Source organism: Apteryx mantelli, chromosome 6, assembly GCF_036417845.1.
Source record: "Apteryx mantelli isolate bAptMan1 chromosome 6, bAptMan1.hap1, whole genome shotgun sequence".
Lineage (NCBI taxonomy): Eukaryota > Metazoa > Chordata > Aves > Apterygiformes > Apterygidae > Apteryx > Apteryx mantelli.
In genome coordinates this window covers 7,335,291-7,355,768 of record NC_089983.1, presented here as the reverse complement: position 1 = coordinate 7,355,768, position 20,478 = coordinate 7,335,291, and the positions used below count along the sequence as shown (strand labels likewise).

The following is a 20,478-nucleotide window of genomic DNA, read 5'->3' as shown; positions in this document are numbered from 1 at the left end:
GTGAACAAGGTTTCAAAGGCAAGCGTTGTTAAATTACATGTGGAATGGGCTGAGGGGGAGACCCAAGCCCTTCTGATTTCACAGGAAAATAATTAAAACAGAGCTGCGGTCTGCCTTTGATCTCAGAGGTGCTTGCAAGCTAAATAAAAATAAAGACTACCTTGGGACTGTGGGTGCTGTGAATTAACTAGCTAGCTACTAGCTAGCTACTAACTAGCTAGCTACCCACTTACCTGCCAGGGGAGACACCATGATCCAGCAGGTGGTTTTCCCAGGGCGAGGCTCATCCCTTGTGCTCCGGGTGTGCTGACCCTTGCAATTTCCCCAAATGCGGGAAACTCAACTGCATAATTTGTGGTAGTGGGGGACTGTGTTTGTGCTTAAAAAAAATGTATTGTGCTGCCGTTCAGAGAGACCTGGACATGCTGGAGAGTTGGGCGGGGAGGAACCTCGTGAAGTTCTACAAAGGCAAGTGCAGGGTCCTGCACCTAGGGAGGAATAAGCCCATGCACCAGTACAGGTTGGGGGTTGACCTGCTGGAAAGCAGCTCTGCGGAGAAGGACCTGGGAGTGCTGGTGGACACCAAGTTAAGCATGAGGCAGCAATGTGCCCTTGTGGCCAAGAAGGCCAATGGTATCCTGGGGTGCATCAGGAAGAGTGCTGCCAGCAGGTCGAGGGAGGTGATTCTCCCCCTCTCCTCAGTCCTGGTGAGGCCACATCTGGAGTACTGTGTCCAGTTCTGGGCTCCCCAGTACAAGAGAGACATGGCACTACTGGAGAGAGTCCAGTGGAAGGCTACAAAGATGATTAGGGGACTGGAGCATCTCTCTTATGAGGAAAGGCTGAGAGAGCTGGGCCTCTTTAGCCTGGAGAAGAGAAGACTGAAGGGGGATCTTGTCAGTGCATACAAATATCTAAAGGGAGGGTGTCAAGAGGATGGGGCCAGACTCTTTTCAGTGGTGCCCAGAGACAGGACGCGAGGCAACGGGCACAAACTGAAACCCAAGAATTTCCATCTGAACATGAGAAAAAACTTCTTCACCGTGAGGGTGACAGAGCACTGGCACAGGTTTCCCAGAGAGGTTGTGGAGTCTCCTTCTCTGGAGGTATTCAAAACCTGCCTGGACGCGATCCTGTGCAACGTGCTCTAGGTGACCTTGCTTGAGCAGGGGGCTTGGACTAGATGATCTCCAGATGTCCCTTCCAACCTCAACCATTCTGTGACTGTAACTAAATTCTGTTTCCTGCATGTGAAGCATTCTCCAGTGAGTTTCCAGCGGCTTTGGCACACTGCACGGTAACTGGGAGTTGCCAAACACAACTTGGCAACTTCCAGCAACAGAAAAACCTTCTGATGGGTGGGGAGGGATGTAAAATGAAAATCTCTGTGGCAGATGCAGTGTGACTCTTGCACAGCTCTGACTTCCAGGGTTTGGTGCATAAGGGCAGAAACAGGCCCCCTCATATATCGTTTGTGCTAGAAGGAGGAGTATCTTCTCTGGCTGATGACTTCTCTGCAGCTTTTTGTGGGATGGATTGAAGGACTGGCCTCAAAGTCTTGTTCACCTCTCCAGGTGAGGGCTGATGCCAGACTTCTGCTGGCTGTTTATGCCTCTGTGGTACGTAGGATGCTGAAACCCTGGCAAGCACCTCGCGAAGAGCCCGTTCCAGCCAGAAGGCTTTCGAGAGAGTGCTAGACTTGTGCGCTGGTCAGGAATCACCAGTGTTAAAGGCCTTTGAATTCGTGCAGCTGACTTGGCCTTGGGGACCTTAACTGTTGCCTGACGATACTATTTAGATGTCCTGACTAACATGAGGTTTTCTGGCTGTTGTCCAACACACTCCAGCTTCATCATCCTCATGATAAACCCCCAAACATGTAACATCTTCAAGCTTGATATTGGCCCCGTGAGATTTGCTGTTGTTCCCCCCCCCCCACCTCGCCACTAAACCGTGGGTGTATTAGGTTAGATCATGGGTCCACCTAGGCTGCTGCCTCATCGGCAGGATGGGAATACTTCCCTTCCCCCAGCGCTTCCCTGGTAGTCTGCAGCTTAAGGACTCAGTGCTGGGGTGTCTGTCTTCCCGCCTGCCTAGAGGTTGGGCTCTTGCCAAGAAAACAGCTTTTGCCTTTCCTTAAATATTCTGCTGCTGCTTGGAAAAAAATATCTGAATTGCTGTTATTACTAGAATTGGCCAGCTGGCTAAGGGTGGGTTTTTTTTTTTCATTAACAATTCACACCAGGCGCTGTTTTCCCAATGAAGTAATGAGCATGTTTTCAGACAAGGGGGGGGACCCCCCCTCCACCACCACCAGCACCATCCCTGAAGTCTGGAAACGCTCAGTCAGTGTATGCCAGAAAGAGAGCGAAGGTTTCTAGTCTGGGCAGTTGCTCAGAGATCACGGGGATACGCTTTGCGATTCTCGTTTTGGCCTCTCATCGTGCTTCGTCCTCGCTTCCCCGGCAGTGAAGCCACAGGAATTTGGGGTGTTGGGGGGGTGACAGCGAGGAGCTGATTTGGGGGAGCGTGCGAGTTGGAGCTGCGAGCTGGTGCCTTGCCCTGTGAGCGCGTGCTCTCCTTAGCCTGGGTCTCTGTCTGCGTGCGGGGCAGGGGCAGAAATGAGGAGCATAGCTGCTTCAGGCTTCGCCTGGGATCTTTTCCTTTGGGAAGGTGAGCAGCTGACTGCCGTGGGAGCTTCAGGCCCTCGGTCTCTCCCTTGAACGGAGAGGGAGCAGAGGGAACTGCAGTCCCCATTCAGACATCTCGGTGGGGACGCTCGGGTGAGGTACAAGTCCCCCTCAAATCACCGGGAATGGTTCATGACGATTCACATTTTCATGAAGACTCAAATTAATATTAAGTCGGTTGCTTTAGCACCTGCTTTGGTCCCACGGCAAGTGGGTTCAGGAGGTTAACCCTTAAAATGCCTAGGGTTTTGCCCATTTTGTTTGCCGTGGGAGAGGAGGGGCTGCAGGAGGAACCCTGTCTGGCCATGGCTTCCGCCCTGGTCCTGCAGCGCTCAGCTGGGCCCTTGGCGCGACCTAGGCCTGGATGTGTACCCAGCTGAGGGTGTGCTTGATTTAGTGCTGTATGTAGGTGGGGGAAACATGGACAGTAGCTTCAGTCACAACAAATGCTTTAAGACAACCCTGCGCTTTGTAAATAAGTGATAGCTTCTAGGTATGGTTTTATTTCTGGCTTTTAGGTAGATAAATCACAGTAACGTCTTTTTTTTTTTTCTGGGATAAGAGATAATGAGAACTGTAGCTTCATTCTCCTTGTCCTCTAGAAACTCGAAACTTTTTGTTGTCGTTAGCGTTATGAAAAAGCCCCCCCCCCCGCCCTAAGCAGGTTTGTTCTAGTCTTAAGGCATTGAAGTGATTCAATTATGATCCTGCTTTTGTTTAAATCATCCCGAAAGGTTCGAAGCTTCGGAGAAGTTCTCTTCAGTGAATTATTTTCAGAGTTGTATTGAATTCCTTTATCCTGTTTCTTTGATTACTGTTTGAAGGGGGAGAAAAGGGGTATTTCTTCTTTACCACACTTAAGAACAGCCTAAGGTGAGAGGAGTAGCGTTTGGGGAGATTCTTCCTCTATTAGCATTCCTGTAGCAATATTCCCAGGACATTTCAGTAGACTGAAGTCTTTTTTTTTTCTTTTTTTTCTTTTTAAAACACTAAAGATAAGATTTTATAGTGTCTGTAATGAATCTCCAGTAAAAATATTTATGTCTTTATTTTCCTTGCTATTGGATATCAGCTGGTCTCCAAGTAGTGAATTCAGTGTTTAGTTGTTGCTAGCCTTTATTTACAAGCTATTAATAACTGGCTGCTCTCTATGGGTGCCATATACCTGGATTTTTCAGAACATTTCCACTCCTTTCCCTCCCCACTACATATTGGCTAAGCGGAAGTTGAGGACTTTGGTGAACTGCTTGCCATTACGTGGATGCCCCATAGCCCTCCCAGAACACTGTTACTCTTTATATCTCCTGGATGTCTGCAGTCTGTGTTGCTATTTTTTTTCCCTAGCTTTATCAGTCTGCATATTTTCAGTTTGAAACTTGCTTTCTGCTCCCACTACTGGAATATTTAGGTCCCTCTGAATTTGTCCTCACTGGTTTGTTAGATTTATCTTAGCTTAGTAATCTGTTGCTCATGCAACCTCAAAAGGGAAATAGAACTAGGCCTAATTCAGACCGTTGCGGCAGCTCATCTTATTGCATAGATGTTTTGGGAGTGATCAGCACTTGTGGCTAGTTTTCAGAAGGAAACACCAGTCTATTCAGGCCAGATTCCCGCAGGAATGTAGCAGATTGAGAGTAAAGTTCTCTTGAAAAGCATTGCTCAAGAACAGCTACTTAGTCTGAGAAAACAGGGCCTGGGCTGCTGCTGCTAATCTAATCTTGTTCCTTATTTCTTACTTCTCAGCTGACAGGGAGCCAGTTTTGATTTGTTCAGCTATGGATTGAGATGCAGCCTGTCTGACACGCTGACAAATTCAAAAGTGGAAAAGGCTGAACAAAATTTTATGGGCTCTGCAGTGTTATCTTTATGAAGTGCCCGACACAGCTGTATGCAGTAGCCAGGCTCCATCTTACATCTCTTTTTTTTCTTTTTTTCTTTTTTTTTCCCCCCCTCCAGGTGTAGAAGAGAAAACAATTCTTTCAAAAAAAGAAAAAATGAAGCTGAGGAAAGAAAGATGGCTACAGAGTAAGTACTCCTCCAAAAAATAGCTGTGTCACGTGCATCTCACAGGGTGACTCTATTGGATTTCTCTGTAAATGAGGCGTGTTGTGTGGGTGGAAGTATTGGGCAGTGTCAGAGCAAAGGCTATAGGCCGTGGAGGCTGAATGCTTCTCAGAAACCTTCAAGTCTGCTCCCCAGTACATGGGATAGAAGTCCCAGGTGTTGTCTCTCTTTCCAGAGGGCGTTTAACACTCAGACTGAGTCTTTACCTCAAAGCTGTTTTTGATCTTCCTCCATGTGTGGTATAAGAGACTACATAAAGCCATTCACATGGCCTCCAGGTAAGACACTGTGCCACTGTAGGGTTTAACTTGTTGCTCTGTACTGTTAAGGATGCAGTAGAGATACTACTAGCTGTACAGTCGCAGCATGGGCTAGATGGCTCCTGAAGAGCTGTATGGATGGTAGGACAGCCTGAAGCCGAGCCCCACACAGCCAGCAGTTAATCCCCCGTCTCTGTGAGCAGTTGTGGAAGTCTGCAGTAGGGCCTTGTGCCCCTTGATAAGGAAAGCGTCTGGGGAATACTAGTTGTGCTACTGCTCTTTCCCATATGCCACGGGTCAGTGAACCCACCTACCAGACAGTTTTGCCTTTCTAGAGGCTGTGAAATAAGAGCCAAACAAAACCAGCCCATGGCAGAAGTGCTCCTGTTTTCTGTGGGAATTGTTTGTATTTTCATTTCAAGTATTGCAGTACAGTAAGACTTTCAGCTGTGGTACTCTGAGGTACTCTGTTTTCTTATTAGTTATGTGCTACCTGTCCTAATGTACTGAATCACTTAAAAGCTCAGATCTTACTTTGTTGCACACCTGTGTGCCTGGCACCCATTTCAGGTGCCAGTGGGAGCAGGGAGTTGCAGATGAGAGTTGGGGGGCCTCCTCCTGCAGAACAGTTCAAGGTGGTCTTGTCTGAGGACCCTTCCAGAGGGCAGGTGAGATGGCTTTGTCTTCCTTTCCAAGTGGAGTAGGGAACGTGGCAGCTTCTCTCTGACTAGTAGCTCTATGCTTTCAGCAGAAGGAGCCTTAGAGCATCAACTCCTGGGGCTCTGCTTTGGTATGTATGGGGTGTAGCAGGAAGATTCCTCTTACCACCTGGAGTTGTTCTTGGGGCAGGCTTTTCCCTTAACACCTATCTGCCCGGCAGAATTGCTGCCAGACTGTGGGGGGGGTTGAGCGGTGTGTCTTTCTGCTGCACCATATGTTCTCTGCTCCTGAGCTCTCGCTGCTCTCTGAGCTTGAGTCCATCAGCCTGTGATTTCACCAGTCACAGTTAAGGTGTCTCTGGCTTCCCTTACATAAAAAGATGGCAATTTAACACAATGAGTGCTAAGGAAACTTCCTTTCCATCACCAAACTTCCAAGTTACCTTGACATCTGCAACCCTCAGTCAGGCACAACACATAGATGGTTGTGATAGTCCTGACATCTGGCCTGCTGGTTGCAATTTCAGTGCTCCTAAAGTGTTCTCCCTGTGTGTGTATCTGATACTATTGTGGGAATATTGGAAGGGTCTGCTGGAGCACAACTGAGCTTTCCCTAGTCTAATATCCTGTCTCTAATCATGACTGGTAGCAGATGCTGTAGAGGAAGGAAGGTTCTCAGCAGCATCTTAATGACAGTGAAATCACAGAAAAGGGGTACACAGAATTCATGTCTTGCATTTCCTGCAAGAAACAGAGGACGAGGTCTTGGACTTTGATGCTACTGCTCCAATATTCAAGGTCAATCACGCTGAAGATGGGGAAAGTCCGGAAGCAGGCTCTCATGTGCTCTCAAACCTGCCCTCCTGCATGTATGTCTTTACGGCAGCAGTCTTTCTCAAGATGACATATTTTGTTTTGGCCCTGGCACGGGCTCCTTTCCCCTCTCTTGGCTCTAAAATTACTAAACTGAGTGAAGGGAAATGAAATGCACAGGCTTTGCTTTGGAGAGAACCCCAAGATAGAAAATTTCAGCCTAAATTATCTGTCTGAGAAGATGCTAGGTATTGGAAGTGCTTTACAGATAGGGAAGTACCTAATTGCTCGCCCTCTTTTCGCCCCCGCTAAACTTGCAGCCAGTTGGCAAATGCCAGCATTGTCTTAGCAAATGCCGTACTAAGGCTAGCCAAGTCCCCTAAGATATCTGTAAAAAAAGTCAGCAAGTGTTGGTACTGGGTGTGCAGCTTTTTATTGAGACAAAAACTGAATAGCTGGAAAGAGCCTATATACATATCAATAAAGAAACTGATATTATTAGCTGTTGGAGCGAAATGAACTCCTGTTTCCCAAGATGGTGTTTTTTCAGTGACACTGAGCACTTTAACATTGTGATAACTGACCTCAAAGAGCTTCAGTGAACTAAAACTGAAGCTTATTGATTTTGTCTGATGCCGATAGCTTGTCATTTTTATAGTGGGTTTTGCGATATTTGCTTGGTCCTCTCCCCTCACCCCCAAAAAGAGAACTCAACTTTACTGAAATTGTTATCTTTAAATCTCTGTTTTCCTAAATCTTCCCAGGAGTTTGTTGTTTCTTGTTATCCCAGGCCTGTTTTTTTGACATTGGATGCCAAGACCCTGGGAACTAAAGTTCAGCCCAGTAGTGCAAATGCAAAACTTGGAGATTTCTTCCATTCCAATAAATCATCTCAGGAAAGACTAGAGCGGGGAAAAAAAATTATGCAATGCTTTAGATATTAGAACTATGTGCATTTAAAAATATATATATCGTATGGCTCCAAGGATGAAGAAGACTTCATAGGAAAAGAATTTGGGATGTTTGCTCAGAATCAGGTGTCTGAAAATTTTGAGCACATAATGTTTATGAAAGCTCTAAAGTAGCCAGCTTCATAAAGCCAGACCAAAAAAAGAAGTGATGCAGAACAGAAAGCTGTGTTCTTGGCAGGGATTCCTGAGAGGAGAAGCATTTACAATCCTGATTTGTCACAAACATCCATGTACAGCAAAAATTGCAGTTCATCAAGAACTGTTGCTGTTTGACTCAAACAGCTTAGTTGGGGAGTGAACAGGACAGCAGTATTAAAGGAACAACCAGCTATCCAATGAATTGGAGTGCTGCTTTCTTGAATGGAGCACCAGGATTAGACCCAGAATTCCAGATGGCGTCTTGTCTGTGGTCTGTAGAGTGGCACTGACTGCTTTTTGTTTCCACCAAAAATACTTTTGCTGATGACAGTCCTGCTTCTGTGGCCACATTGCATCGACAGCCATAGTTCTTCCTGTACTGACTAACTTGGCCGCGTGATTGTTGTCACTGTGCTCCATAATGTCCATATGAGGAGTTCTCAGCTTAGAGCTGAATCTTGTCCTTGAAATGCATTCATACAGTGTTGGCCTGGTTGAGGGGAAGGATGGTGGCCACGGTAAAGGAAGCACAGTGCTGACGAGCTGGCTGGCCTCGATCAGAGGGTCGGGTTTTCTCTGAGGAGTGCAGAGTATGTTTGTTCAAAGCTGTAAGCAGAGGCCTGCTCTTCTGCTGTGGCCTTAACTGAATGCACCATGGGAGAAGTAGAGTTCTCCATCATGTCCCCCACCGTACTGGCACTCCTAATGGTGTCAAGGCAACGTAGCTAGTTTCTAGGCCCAGTGATCGTCTGGCAGAAGGAAAGGAAACATGTTGATCATGCTGAGCTCTAGCTGTTCCTGGTGGCATCATCCTGGGACATTTGGGACAGATTGGTGGATCCTGGAGGTCATCTGGAGGCTCGTAGCAGACTCCTGTGCTGTGTTGCTGTGAGCAGTGAACAGTCTCACATGCCATGTTGCAAGGAATGGAAACAGTTCAGACAAAATGATTCTGGGAATTCCACTTCCCATTGCAAATGCTGATAGAGGTGGGTGCAGTTATAGGCAAACAAAGGAGGGAGGACGACCCAGCTGCATTATTTTCAGTCTTTCCTTGTTTTAAATGACTACTTATCTGTTGTCCCTGCAGAGAGTGAAACAAATTATAAATTTCGGAGATCAGGGAGTATCTCTTGGAAATGCTTCCCCTTGCCCCCACTAATGTACTGTTTCTGACTCAGAAATAGAAAGTGTGAAGCTAGCCAAGCAGAAGCAAAAAGCTGAAGCCAAGCGGAAAGCAACACCTGTGGTGGGAGACATGCAGCCACTGATGGAAGCCCTACCTGAGCTCTTTGACTTGACCACAGGTGGCAGGGGCAAGAAGCCACCCAAGAGGTATGTGTCATTTGGGGATGGGCCATGTATTTTCCTTCTTCACACAGGATAAAATGCCCTGCAGCTCAGTTTGTAGCTACAGGCAATGGAAGTTTGGTGCCGGCAGTCAGGAGAACAGGGCCTCGTTCTCAGCTACATTTCACCTCTTTCCATGTTTCACTGGCCACAGGAAAAGGCCTAAATGGGCCTTCTGAATCTCCAGTTAAGAGGGGAACTGGTTTCCTCAGATGCAGCTTAGCAGGAGACAAATTGGGAGCAACCAACCCTCTTGGGAGCTGCAGGATTGACACACAAGCGTCCAGAGTGCAATACTGCTGCGCTTGCTTGAGAATTTGCCCTTGAAGTGTGTTTTATAATGAAAGCTGTCCTGAGTGTCACCTTCAGCGAACAAAACAAGAGAAAATAAGAGAAATCCTTTCTCTTCTTGCAGGTTCTGTCTGCAGCATTCAAAGGGAACTAAGGTGGTGGTTCTTGTTTTGCAAGTGGGAAAACAGAGGGGTTTGACTTGCCTGTGTTCACACAGCCGTGGTGCAACAGAAGGGCGTGGATTTGGAGAGCCAGGTTTCAGAGAACAGTGCTGCCTGCTAGGATTTTTGGCTCCCTTCCCATGTGGGCCTCTGGCCACCTTGCAGCCTGCTGTTCTGTCCTTCCAAACCTTCAGGCTTTCTCCTGAGGGAGTTTGAAACCTTAGAACACAGCTTTATTCCTTGGCCAGACTCTTTGGTTGCCCTGTTGGCTTGGAACGTGACTTTGGACAAGAGCAGAAAGATGGTATTTGCTTTCTGTTTATTGTACTGGAAGAGAAAAGCTGTTTCTGCCTTGCCAGGAGCCTGCTAGGTACCTGACCCTGTGTTTTCTCCTCTGCAGTTGCCAGTTAAGTTGGTTGGAAATTGCACTGGGTTTGCTCCCTTTGCCATCTCGGCACTGCTTTGTAATCTACTGTGTAATCTATATTCCCATGCCTCTGATCCTGTGAAACTCATGCTTCAACCATCCCGGCCAGCCCTAGGGTGGGTTCTGATTGCCCTTTTGCTTTCTCTTTTTAAATACAGTGCTCGCCTGGCCATCTGGTTAGTACTGCAGCTGCTTTTTTGTCCCCCAGTGCAGAATAAAAGAGCTCTGCGTGCTGCATAAGCGCTTGTCCCTCTTCTCCAGTTGCTCTGTAGCGGTTGGAACTAGAAACTTGTTTTGACCGTAATAAGCAGGCATTTGGATTAGAGAACAGCCAAGTATAAGGCTATCTGGCAAAGCAGCCTGTTCTTTGGTTGCAGAGCAAGGCTGAAGATACCATGAACTCTCTTGTGACTTGCCGGACACCCCAGAAATAAACTCTGACCCAGGTGGGATGCTCACCTACAGAGTCTGGCTGAGTTGGCAGTTCCTTGTGCTTCTAGAAGTCTACCCCTCAGGCAAACAGCAGCTATGTACCTAAATTGTGTCTAAGCAAGGGAAAATATTTCCTTCTTTAACTTGGCTTCTAATTCTTTGAATAGCATTTCTTTTCTTTCTTTTTTTTTCCTTTATGCAGCTATTTACTAAGTCTGCCTTCTCTTTCAGTGGGAATGGGCAGCAGAAATACTCAGAGTTTCAGGTCTTCTAGAGCACTGAGGTTTGACTGGATGGAGCTCTGTGCCATGTCTTAGCCTAAGGATAAATAGGTGTTTTTGCCCTCTTTGAGTGGTGATGTGGCACCCGACTCCAGAGTGTGTTCAGGCATTGTTCCCCCTCATAATTTTCCCCCTTCTCCCTTGGAGGCTGCCCCCCTACTATCCAGGAGAATGGCTTGCAGAAAGTACATACAGGTGAGGAAGGACAAGTCAGGTGCTTCCTGTGGGGATTCTTGTCCTGGGTGGCTGCATAGTTTAGTACAAATTCCTGGTGTCCCTGCAGCTTGCAATTCTGGGCTATCTCAAAAGATAAAGTAGAACTGAAAAAGATTCAGAGAAAGTCGACGAGGATGATGGTCAAAGGTCTGGGACAGCTTCTGTACGAGGGATGACTAAGTGAGCTGGGGAGTCCTCAGCCTCAAAAGGAGGTGGAGACAAGGAGGCTTGGGAATGTAATAGTCTATAAAGTCAAGCGTGATATGGAGAGGAAGCGGTTCATCTTTTTTTTCCAGTATGAGAAATAGGGGCATCTAACAAAGCTAGTGAATAGCAGGTTTAGTCCTAACACAAGGAGGCTCTGTGCTCTGAGCAGCTCCTTGCTGCAGGATGTCATGGCTGCGTGTTCAGGCAAGACCTGACAGATCCGATGAGGAGAACTCCACTGAGGATTACTGCACGCATACACGCTGCACCTGGCTCAAAGTCTCTGAGTTGCAGATGCTAGCGAAGATGTAGACATACGCTTTCCCTATTATTATGCTCTTCCCTGGCCATCTGCTATGGGCTGCTTTAATGGAGAATACTAGCCAAAATGGTCCCTCCATCTGATCCACTACAGTCAATCTTCTGTTTCTGTAATATATTTTATGGCAAAGGACGTGCAGTACATGTAGAAGCTTCCTGTGGTCTTACACAAGCTTTTAGCCTGATATCCTCAGAGCAGTGCTGTCAGCTCCATCTCCCTTTCTCTGTCTCTCCAAGATCTTTCTGTGGGACTCTGGCAGCTCTTCTCTTCTGAAAGATTGAGCTCGTCTTCTGGCTCTGTTTTCACTTTGGCTGCAAGGCTCTATTATCTAGAAAGCCTGGTGGGACTAGGGCACAGCAGGGTAGAGCAGCACTGCTCTGGCTGAGAAATTTGGTGTTGGCCAGCACTGTCTGCAGTCAGTACAGCTGATGTGGAAGTTTGACATGGGCTGACATTGCCTGTGACATGTCAACCAAAAATCAGTCCCTCTTGCAACTGGGGTGGAAGAGCTACAGTGCTCTTCCCTCCATGGAAGACTAATCCCCTTGCTGGCTTGTGGCTTCCTGTACTGCATGAGGATGTATGTGCATAAGTGTTTGAAATAATCAGAGGAGGTTTTTATAGGATTTGAATCATTACATAAATGAAGGGTAATACTCTGGTGATTTGTCAGCATTATTAATAAAAGATTAGATTCTCCAGGAATTTGATCTCCTGCTGGGTAAGAGAGCATTACAGTGAGGTTTTTATTCTGATTTATAATGAATGAAGGCAATGAAGCGTAATGAAACAGGGCTACCATTCACAGTCCGAGTGAGCAGGCAGTGTCCTGGTGATTTGTTAGGGGAAATTCAGACAACAGGCTTTTGAACCAGTCAGACCAGTGGGGCAGAGGTGTTGCGTGGACCTGAAAAGCCCTCAAAAGCATCCAGCCCCTTTAAACAGTGATGCGGCTCTTCCCAAAAGCAAAAGTGGACTTGGCACCTTAAAGCAGTCCTGCATCCTTATGGAGTGTCCTAGAGGAAGCAGTCCTGCATCATTATGGAGTGTCCTAGAGGAAGTTGTCCTGAGAGGCACAGCCTCTGGAACACGTGATCTTGTAGGGCCCAATGGTGCACTCTGGAAAGGCTTTTCTTTGAGCAAGGTTACCATCTGCAGAGCTATTTGAGACCTACTTCCCTTTGAAAAAACTGTCATGGGGACTTGGGGGCACACACAGGTTTTGCAAACCCCCACTCTGGTGATTGTGGGTTGCCATCTGACTTTGGAAGGGATTTCTCTATGCTGCCTTGAATGATTTAGGCAAACTGGGGCAGTGACCAGGAAATTGCTCCTGCGCCAAATAGTTAATGAACATAAAGTGAGTAGAGATGCTTCCTGCTCTTGCTGTGTAGTGTAATACCAGTGGATACAGCAGCATGAGGGGGAGCTGCTCAAACCCCTGTAGCTGTTTATCTGCTCTTGCTGCTTGCACTGCCTCATGACTTCTCAGGCCTGTTACATAACACCAGCAGTACCAGGGTGACCACGGCAGGGACAGAAGGGTAAGTGAGCAGTGTGCAGGCATTGATCTGCCTGGCTCCCATTTCCTGAATAGCTTCCGCGCTGCAGTGGCTGGCTAACAAACATCCATGTTGTTTGGATTCATCTGGTTCAGCAGGGAGCTTGGATACTGGGACGTGCAGCCCTGGGCAGAAAGTCAATCAGGTGTGAAGGGGATAGTGGTGAGAACAGCCCTCATGAGCTTGGGTCCTCCAGGATCCCCCTTGAGGAAAACTGATACGGATGAGGATGGGAAGGGGGAGAGCTGAAGAAAAGGAGTAGGAACTAATCAAATAGAGTGGGATGATGAAACTGAGTGGGGTGAAGGAATGTGGGGCAGGGGAGGAGAAAGAAAGGAATGATGGAGAAAAACAGAATAAAAGGATGGAGGGTAGAGGGTCAGAGGAAAATAGGGAGTGGAGGTCACTGTAATGCTGCCAGCAAAAGGTCATATCCTGCTATCTTGAAGAGAACTTGAAGAACTGTTGTTTTTCCTAACGTTGAGAGACCTGAAGAGCTCTGATACAGATCAGGTTGGGGAGGTGCTGGGACTGGCCCCGTGACAGATTGGTCCCTGGCTGCAGGTGCTGGCAGGGTGCTCCTGAGCCTCGCTCTTTTGCAGATGCTGCCTGCTGTGGCTAACGTGTCATTGCTTGTCTCAGATCCAGATGTTGCAGTTGTGAGCCTAGTCAGCTGGAGGGGAGCTGCTCTGTGGGCAGTCTGTCTCCTTGTGCTCATGTGCTAAGATGCCACTGGATAACCAGGAAAGTTGCTTCCCACCCTGTTCTCTGAAAACATTTGGCACTTAATTTTTTTTCCTCCCAATCTGCACTTAGTGAGATGCAGCAGCAGGCCCCACTGAGAGCCTGGTAGGTATGTTTTGTGCTGCATCAGGGTCCTGCCCTTTGGTGAGCAGAGGAAGAGCTTGAGCTGGTTTCCCCTGCATTCATGGAGACTGACTGCCTAATCCACTGGGCCAAATTCACAGCTGTTTCTGATGGGGGTTACAGGACTTTGACCAGAAACTTCTTCCTGTGAACAAGAAACCTCTTGCAAAGCGTTCTTACCAAGACTAGCGCTGTTCCAATAATACATATTTTCAGTGGTTTATTTTTGCCATGTTGCTCCGAGCATTGTCATGGGATCCCTTTGTAGGAGCATCTGTAGGTGTTCAACTGAGTGCAATCACTGCCTTGGGCTGCCCCGGATTGGTTGTCATCTTCTCAGCCAGATCCCTCATTCCCCCCAGGCAAGTCCTGCTTTTCTCCCATCTCAGAACACTTGTACACAGAAGCTCTGATGTCTGCCTACTGCTGCTGTTTTCTAGCTGTTCTAGTCTGGTGGCTTTTTGTCCTACTGAACAGGCTGGTCACTTCTGAAACTGCTTTCCCCCTTGCTTCTCCTGTTCATCTCTATATCCATGTAATCCCAAAGGGTGGAAGTTGCTTCTCCATTTCTTTATGTCCAGTTATACCAGCAACTCTCCTAGCGCACTTCAAGTCCCAAAAGCCACTGCTGCCCTTTCTGCATGTCCCTTTCTTGGGCTCTGGGGTTGGCTCTTTGATAAACTTCTGCTCCTGGTTGGCATGGGATGATGACTTTGGTCTCCTTGGACTTTACCCAGAATTAAAAAATGGGTGCAGAGCATGCAGATCTATGCTTGCCCCTGTGCCTCAGCTGCACGTTGTACATCATCCTGTTATTGTAGATTCATGGGAATTTTTAGATTCCATGTTTCAGTGTAAAAGCTGAAGCTCTGTTGTGCTTTCTGTTTAGCTAACTGATTTGCAGTTAACTTCTCTGAGCCAAAGGTTTGCCTGTTTGCGTGTTCATAGAGAGAAAGGAATATTGCCATTCGTTACCTTAAAATATAAGTGGCACCTTGTACTCCAGTGGCCCCATTGCAAGACCTGAAGCAGAACTGGTCAGTAGCAAGGCCAGCAGCTCCTTCTTCCTTGTTGAGTAACTGTGGTGATGTCTATAACTGACATGTGCCAGTGCTGGAGCTCTGTAGTGTTCGGCAAGGAACGTGAGACGAGCAAGGATGACACTAGACAGGTGGGGAAGGGAAGTTCAATGGATCTCTTCTCCAAGCAACAGTGTCACTTGAATCTGGAAGTTAGCGATAAGTAGAAAGTGATCCAGGCATGGACAGTTAATGACCAGTTCTAGAGTTAAGTGATCCTATTTTTTTCAAGGGCATTTACCTCCTGCCCTTGCAGTCCTGATTCCTGAGCTCTTGTCAGCGTGTTGCGGAAAGAGTCTGCATTTCCCTTGCTGTCTGGCTATGGAAATAATTGCTTTTCAGGACCATTTCTGTGCAGGGCAATTACCTATACTTTCTGGGAAGGCAGGTTCAGAATCACTGGACTCTTTCCATCTCCTCACCCATTGCTAAATTGCCTCTCCTCTATAACATTCGCTCACTTGTTTTGTATCTTCTCTCCACAGCCATGTGAAAGCAAAGGCAGAACCAACAGACTTCTGTCTCATGAAACCAGCTCAGAAATGCAGGCTCTTGTAAGTACCACTCATCAGAGTATCTGGTCCCTGCTCCCCATAGATCTTCTCAATGTTGCCTTTCTGCTGGACTTTCTGATATTTTAGTACACCTTTATGTGTTCAGAGTTGCTGCAGCCTTTTGGGAGATGCCTGGACTTCCCTAGTCTTCCGATTGGGAGTGACTTGGGAACTATGTGATTCTCCCCTGTGGGTGCAGCTTCTCCCAAGTTGTATGCTTGCACAGTGCAGGAGGTGCATGAGCACAGGCACATCTGATGCTTATTCTGCCTTGCTGTCTGAGACAGGACAAGCAGTGGGTTACCTGGATTTTGGGCCTAGTGCTTGAGCCCACGTACCTAATGCTGACATAAGTCTTGCACACCTGCAGGCTCCAGAAAAGAGGTGGCAGACTGCAGCTTTGAATCTCCCCTTTGTGTGCTGTGGGGTGTTTGGGGGTGCCCTTCTGTCATAGTCTCTACCAGGCTCAATCCATTCCAGATGAATTTGGTCCACTTCTGCTTCTGTCTTGCACAGTATCTAAGTGAAGAGAGCACAGGAAGATGGGCTTGCTCCTTTAATAATTCACCTTCCTGGTCTCATTGAAAAGAAATTGCTGGCTTGGGCCTGCTGTTTCTGATCTCTGGGGTTTCAGTAGAAGCCCAGACCAATTATCATCTTGTCCCTACTGACCATAGTTGTCTTTGGGGATGGATTGCCACTCTGGTTCCCCATGTCACCACTTATGGGGACATCTGGTTCAAATCCCACTGCCCCATGAGTGCTTCTGCTCCTCTGGGAACATATGTGTTCTCCTGCAGCCAGTACTTCTTAACTGGAGACCTTTCGATTCTGACTCTACAAAGTGAACATGCCTGTACTGTGTCCCTTTGTGTGACACAGACAATGTCTTTATCAACCAGGTGGTGCGTTCCTTCTCTCTCAGCTTGCTGAGTTGCAGCTGCCAACATCCAGCTGTGACTTAGTCTCCTATGACACCAGGCACACCTAGTTCTAGCTGATACCTTCTGGGAATGCCTCCAGTGGTTGTATAGGGGAGGAGCTCCTGAATCCCTGCATAGCATCAGGAGCTACAGTGCTCTGCTGGATCACCTCTGGAGTGATGACTTGCAAGCCTTACATCCTTTGTGGGGTCAGCTGTATATTGGCACCTGCCACAACTTTTCTTGTAGAATGAAGCACTGAATGCTTTTGAATAATTCCTGGACTTCATTAAGTGGCTGGTAACTCCTTGCTCCTCTGTATAATCTACTAGATATTTTATTCCACGAGCAGACATCAAGAACTTCACTTTCCATCAGCACAGCTCTCCTGGAGCTAGGCACTGTCATCTGGCAGTCTTTGCTTTCTGTGATCTGTGCTTACAGGTTTTGTCTGTCAATTCTAGGCTGTTCAGCTTCAGGTGCTGAGGAGAACAAGTCTATGGATCCCAGCATTCTCTTAAGCGCAATCTGTGAATATCCTCCTCTGCCTGGAACTGGTGTCAGAGTCTTTTGTTGTTCAGGTTTTATACTCTATGTTGGGCTGAGCCACATATACTCTTCCCCCCATGCTGATCTGGCTGTCTCAGGGAGAAACATTTAAACCAGTTGATCCACTCAACTGATACAGCTGCTTATCTAAAACAAAGGTCACCCTCCGGTCCCCTTTGTGTTGAGCTAAAGTCAGCTTTCTGTGCAACAGCTGTGGTTAATAAGTCACACCCTACATTTTTCCTGAGCTTCAGGGGTACCTTGCCCATTTCCTCTGAGCCTTCTTCCACTGTAGAAGTTTATTGGTTGGTCACATTTGGCAAGTGTCCTTGCTGGGGTGACTTTTTATCTCAGCTCTGCCTTTCTGGATAAGTCCTTCCTTAGCTCATTGCAGAAGCCCAAAGGTCATGGCCTGGAGTGCCACCAATGTGCCATTGTTCTGGAGCTCATGGTTGAGAAATGCTTCTTGAGTTGGGACTTCACAGATCAAGAACCGAATGGGCAACTGCACCACCATCTTCTGTATCAGCAAACAGGTGTGAGATCACTTGCATGTCCTCCTGTCTTCTCCTCTGCACAAAACTGGCCACCTGTGCTGAGTACTGGCATGTATCCTACCGTAGTGTTCTGCACTGTTTAAAGACTGTGGTTTCCAGTAGGGAGATCATGAGGTTTATTTTCTAGGACTTCAGTTAGGACTGGAGTTTCTCCAACCTCCACCTCATTGCCCCAGCTGTCACACCCTGAGCTTCAAGTTTGGCTTTTCTCTCTGTTTCTCTGGTAGGGATAGGGCTGGCACTGAAGGGAAGGGACATACTAGAGAGAGGGAGTAACTGCCTGCTGCAAGCTGAGGAGCATTCTGCTTATCCACAGGAACTGCTGAGAACGTGGAGATGTGTGGCTGGCTGGGCCGTGCAGAGCCTGGGAGTCTGTCTGGAGGAGATGGGGAAATCACAGTGGCTTATATGAAAACTCAGCCTTTTATTTATTTATATATTTATTTATTTATATTCCTTCTGCTCTGTTCTTGTTCTTCTCCTGAAGCAATAGCCCTACTTGCTTTTTAAGACAAGATCATTTCCACAGCAACCAGCTGTGATCCAAGTATACAGAGGTAATTCTATCATGCTCCTCCCATGGTGTCTAACTAGTGTTGCAAGTAGGACTACTAAGTCTCTGTGTTGAGCAATACACAGAGCTATGAGCTCTTAAATGCAGAATCTGCTTTTGGGCTGGTGCACTCTGAAGCAGTTTTCATTCTTAGAAGATTTACTGGATACCCACCGTCTCTTGTTCCTGATTTACTATGGGAAAGCTCAGAATTTTCCAAGTGATGGTGGACACTAACGTGATTGTCTTTGCCTTTGTGGCATGAGATCAAGTGTCTGGCTCCCATGGAACTGGCAACAATTTAAGCTTTGGCCTTGGGTGAATTAGGTCTATTTCTTGTACTGTTTCTTTTGAGGTTTACACCAAGGATAATTCTGTCTGTACAGAAACCCGCTGCTGTATGGGCTGTGTTCTTATCTGCTCAGTTCCTTATGCGTGAGGCACTTACCATTTGTGTGTGTGTTTTTTTTTCTCTTTCCAGAGAGGAGGAAATGGCTCGATTTCATGAGGTCATTACGAATCCCAAGTACAAAGCCAACCCACTCATGGCCATCAATGAGCATCTCTCCAAGAGGCTAAGGCAGGAGGAAGGTAAACCCCTCTAGGGCATCAGCTGGGACCGAACGTGCACACTGGAGCCAGTGCGAGGGCTCCAGGCCATGAGCGAGCACAGCACCAACATGGCCTCTCAGCCACTTCAGTCCTTGGAAGCAGTCCAGCAGATTATTAAACCCAACAGTCCTGTTTTCTGTCTGCAGGAATAATGCAGTTCTCTCCTGATGGAGGCAGCTGCTCCTTGGCAAGTAGCCTGCAGAGAGCAGGGTGTTCTGTGAGATCTTTGTGCAGACATTAAGCTTCCTGTGAAGTGTCTTGACACCTTCTGCCTTCTTGTGAGCAGGCACAATTTCTTAAATTATGCCACTGGCAATGTGTCTGCTTTTTGTTCTCTTTCTCCCTCTCTCCGACTCTTTGCTGACAACTCTGAAAAGAAGTTCCCTGGTGCTCTGTTGCGATTGTTCAAGACCCCAAACCCTGGAGCCTAGAAGACTGTTGTAGATCTGTGTAAGGATTGATGCTGCTGTTCATTGTTTTATATGAAAATTTAGCTTTGGAATAAATGCACTTTCACACAGTACTGAGTTTGCCTGGGTCTTGTTTTGATAACTACTAGTTAAAATACAAGCTTATTCCAATCACTGAAAAAATTACTTAAAAGAATGTTTTTTTTTTTTCTTATATGTTTAAAATTAATCATGAGACTGCTGCTGCAGCATGCAACAGAAGACACTTGAAATCATTGCAGATCACATCTAAGTTAGACTTGTCTTTCCGCTACCCTGGAAATGTGTGCTTTGAGCGGGTGATGTTGATTTCTTCTAGCCTATGTTGTGTTTCTTGCTTGGCTTGCCATAAAGGAAGCATCTGAAAACATCCAAGTGCAGAGAGTAAAGTAATGGAGATGGTTAACAAAGTCAAACTCTTTGTACTGCTGCCGTATTTAGCAATATTTAGTTGGCACCAAAAAGGGGGTGGAGTGCCAGATGTCAGACCAGAATTCCTATTGGACTGGAGGTTCCAGCAGTTCACAGATTTAAGTTGGAGAGCTTGCTTTGTAAGGCCAGCTGTTCACCTCGTGGCGGTTGAGTCCAGGACTAGCCATCATGTATGTGATTATTAAACTGCGCACTTCTCAAAGTACCCTCAGCCTTTGCATTCTCTCTGCTTGATTGTCTCTTGGTGAGGGAGATCTGGCCCAAGTACACAGTATTGGTACGGCTAATCCTTTGTGGAAACAGAACTGCATGGGAGAGGCTGTTCCAGCCCGTAGCCCCGAGTGTCCCCCTGCTCTTGTTTGGCAGGAAGGCTGGGGCTGGTTCAGCTTTTGGAGTTGAGCTCAAGGAAAGCTTGGTTCAGCCTGTGTTCAAACATGAGTGGAAAGAAAGCTCCAGGAGGGTTGTTCAGAGTTGAGTCTGGGAGTTTCTGGCAGCTGGTGAAATCATGGATTGGTTTGGTGCAATGAGTGAGGGAAGTGGACACTGGTGTGGGACCTGCTGGGAGGTGAGCTTCCAGGCCAGTGATGAAGGGGATGTGGCTACCAGACATTAGTAGGCAGGAGGGACCACAAGGAAGGGGCCTTCTTTCGGGGTGGGATCTTTGTAGACTTGACCACAAAAGGTGTCTAGGTTGTTAGTAGAACATCCTCTTCGTACAGAAGACCTGGTTCTAATTTGGGGTTAGTACTGTGAGAACCTGTTTCAGCAGGCAGTGTGAGCAGCTCTGAATGAAGGCCTTCTCAAGCTGATCCTTTTCCAAAGTCCTTCAGTCCTCTCCCCCTGCCTCCCTAAGCTGGCAAGGGACACTGCCTCTATTCTCCTCTGACTTCTCTTCCCCACCATCTCTCCTCTTGCCTTTCCTCAAAAAGTCTGTATTAGCTGCCTCAGATTGCTGTCTCTTCCACTGCTCCAGTAAGTCTGTGAGAGGCAGCCCAAAGCAGTGGTCCAGATAGCCAAGCACACCTTCCAGATGGCTCTGTACCATGCCTGTCTGTCCCG

At 47.2% G+C, this 20,478-nt stretch overlaps 1 protein-coding gene and 1 non-coding gene across 4 annotated transcripts in view; both read left to right on the top strand.

The window, feature by feature from the left end:
• Positions 1–19,061, top strand: part of SLX9 (SLX9 ribosome biogenesis factor) — a 66,640-nt gene extending 47,579 nt beyond the window's left edge. For 2 of the 3 annotated variants that reach the window (XM_067298682.1, XM_067298683.1), the window contains exons 3-6: positions 4,647–4,715; positions 8,777–8,930; positions 15,276–15,344; positions 18,408–19,061. In XM_067298682.1, coding sequence (XP_067154783.1) covers positions 4,647–4,715; positions 8,777–8,930; positions 15,276–15,344; positions 18,408–18,531 — 416 coding nt within the window. In that variant the 3' untranslated portion in view covers positions 18,532–19,061. The remainder of the gene's footprint in view (positions 1–4,646; positions 4,716–8,776; positions 8,931–15,275; positions 15,345–18,407) is intronic. The other variant, XM_067298684.1, reaches the window with a different exon arrangement.
• On the top strand, positions 226–384 carry LOC136992358 (U1 spliceosomal RNA). Its single transcript, XR_010884621.1, has one exon. It is a non-coding gene; the product is annotated as a U1 spliceosomal RNA (small nuclear RNA).
• Positions 19,062–20,478: the final 1,417 nt, after the last annotated feature.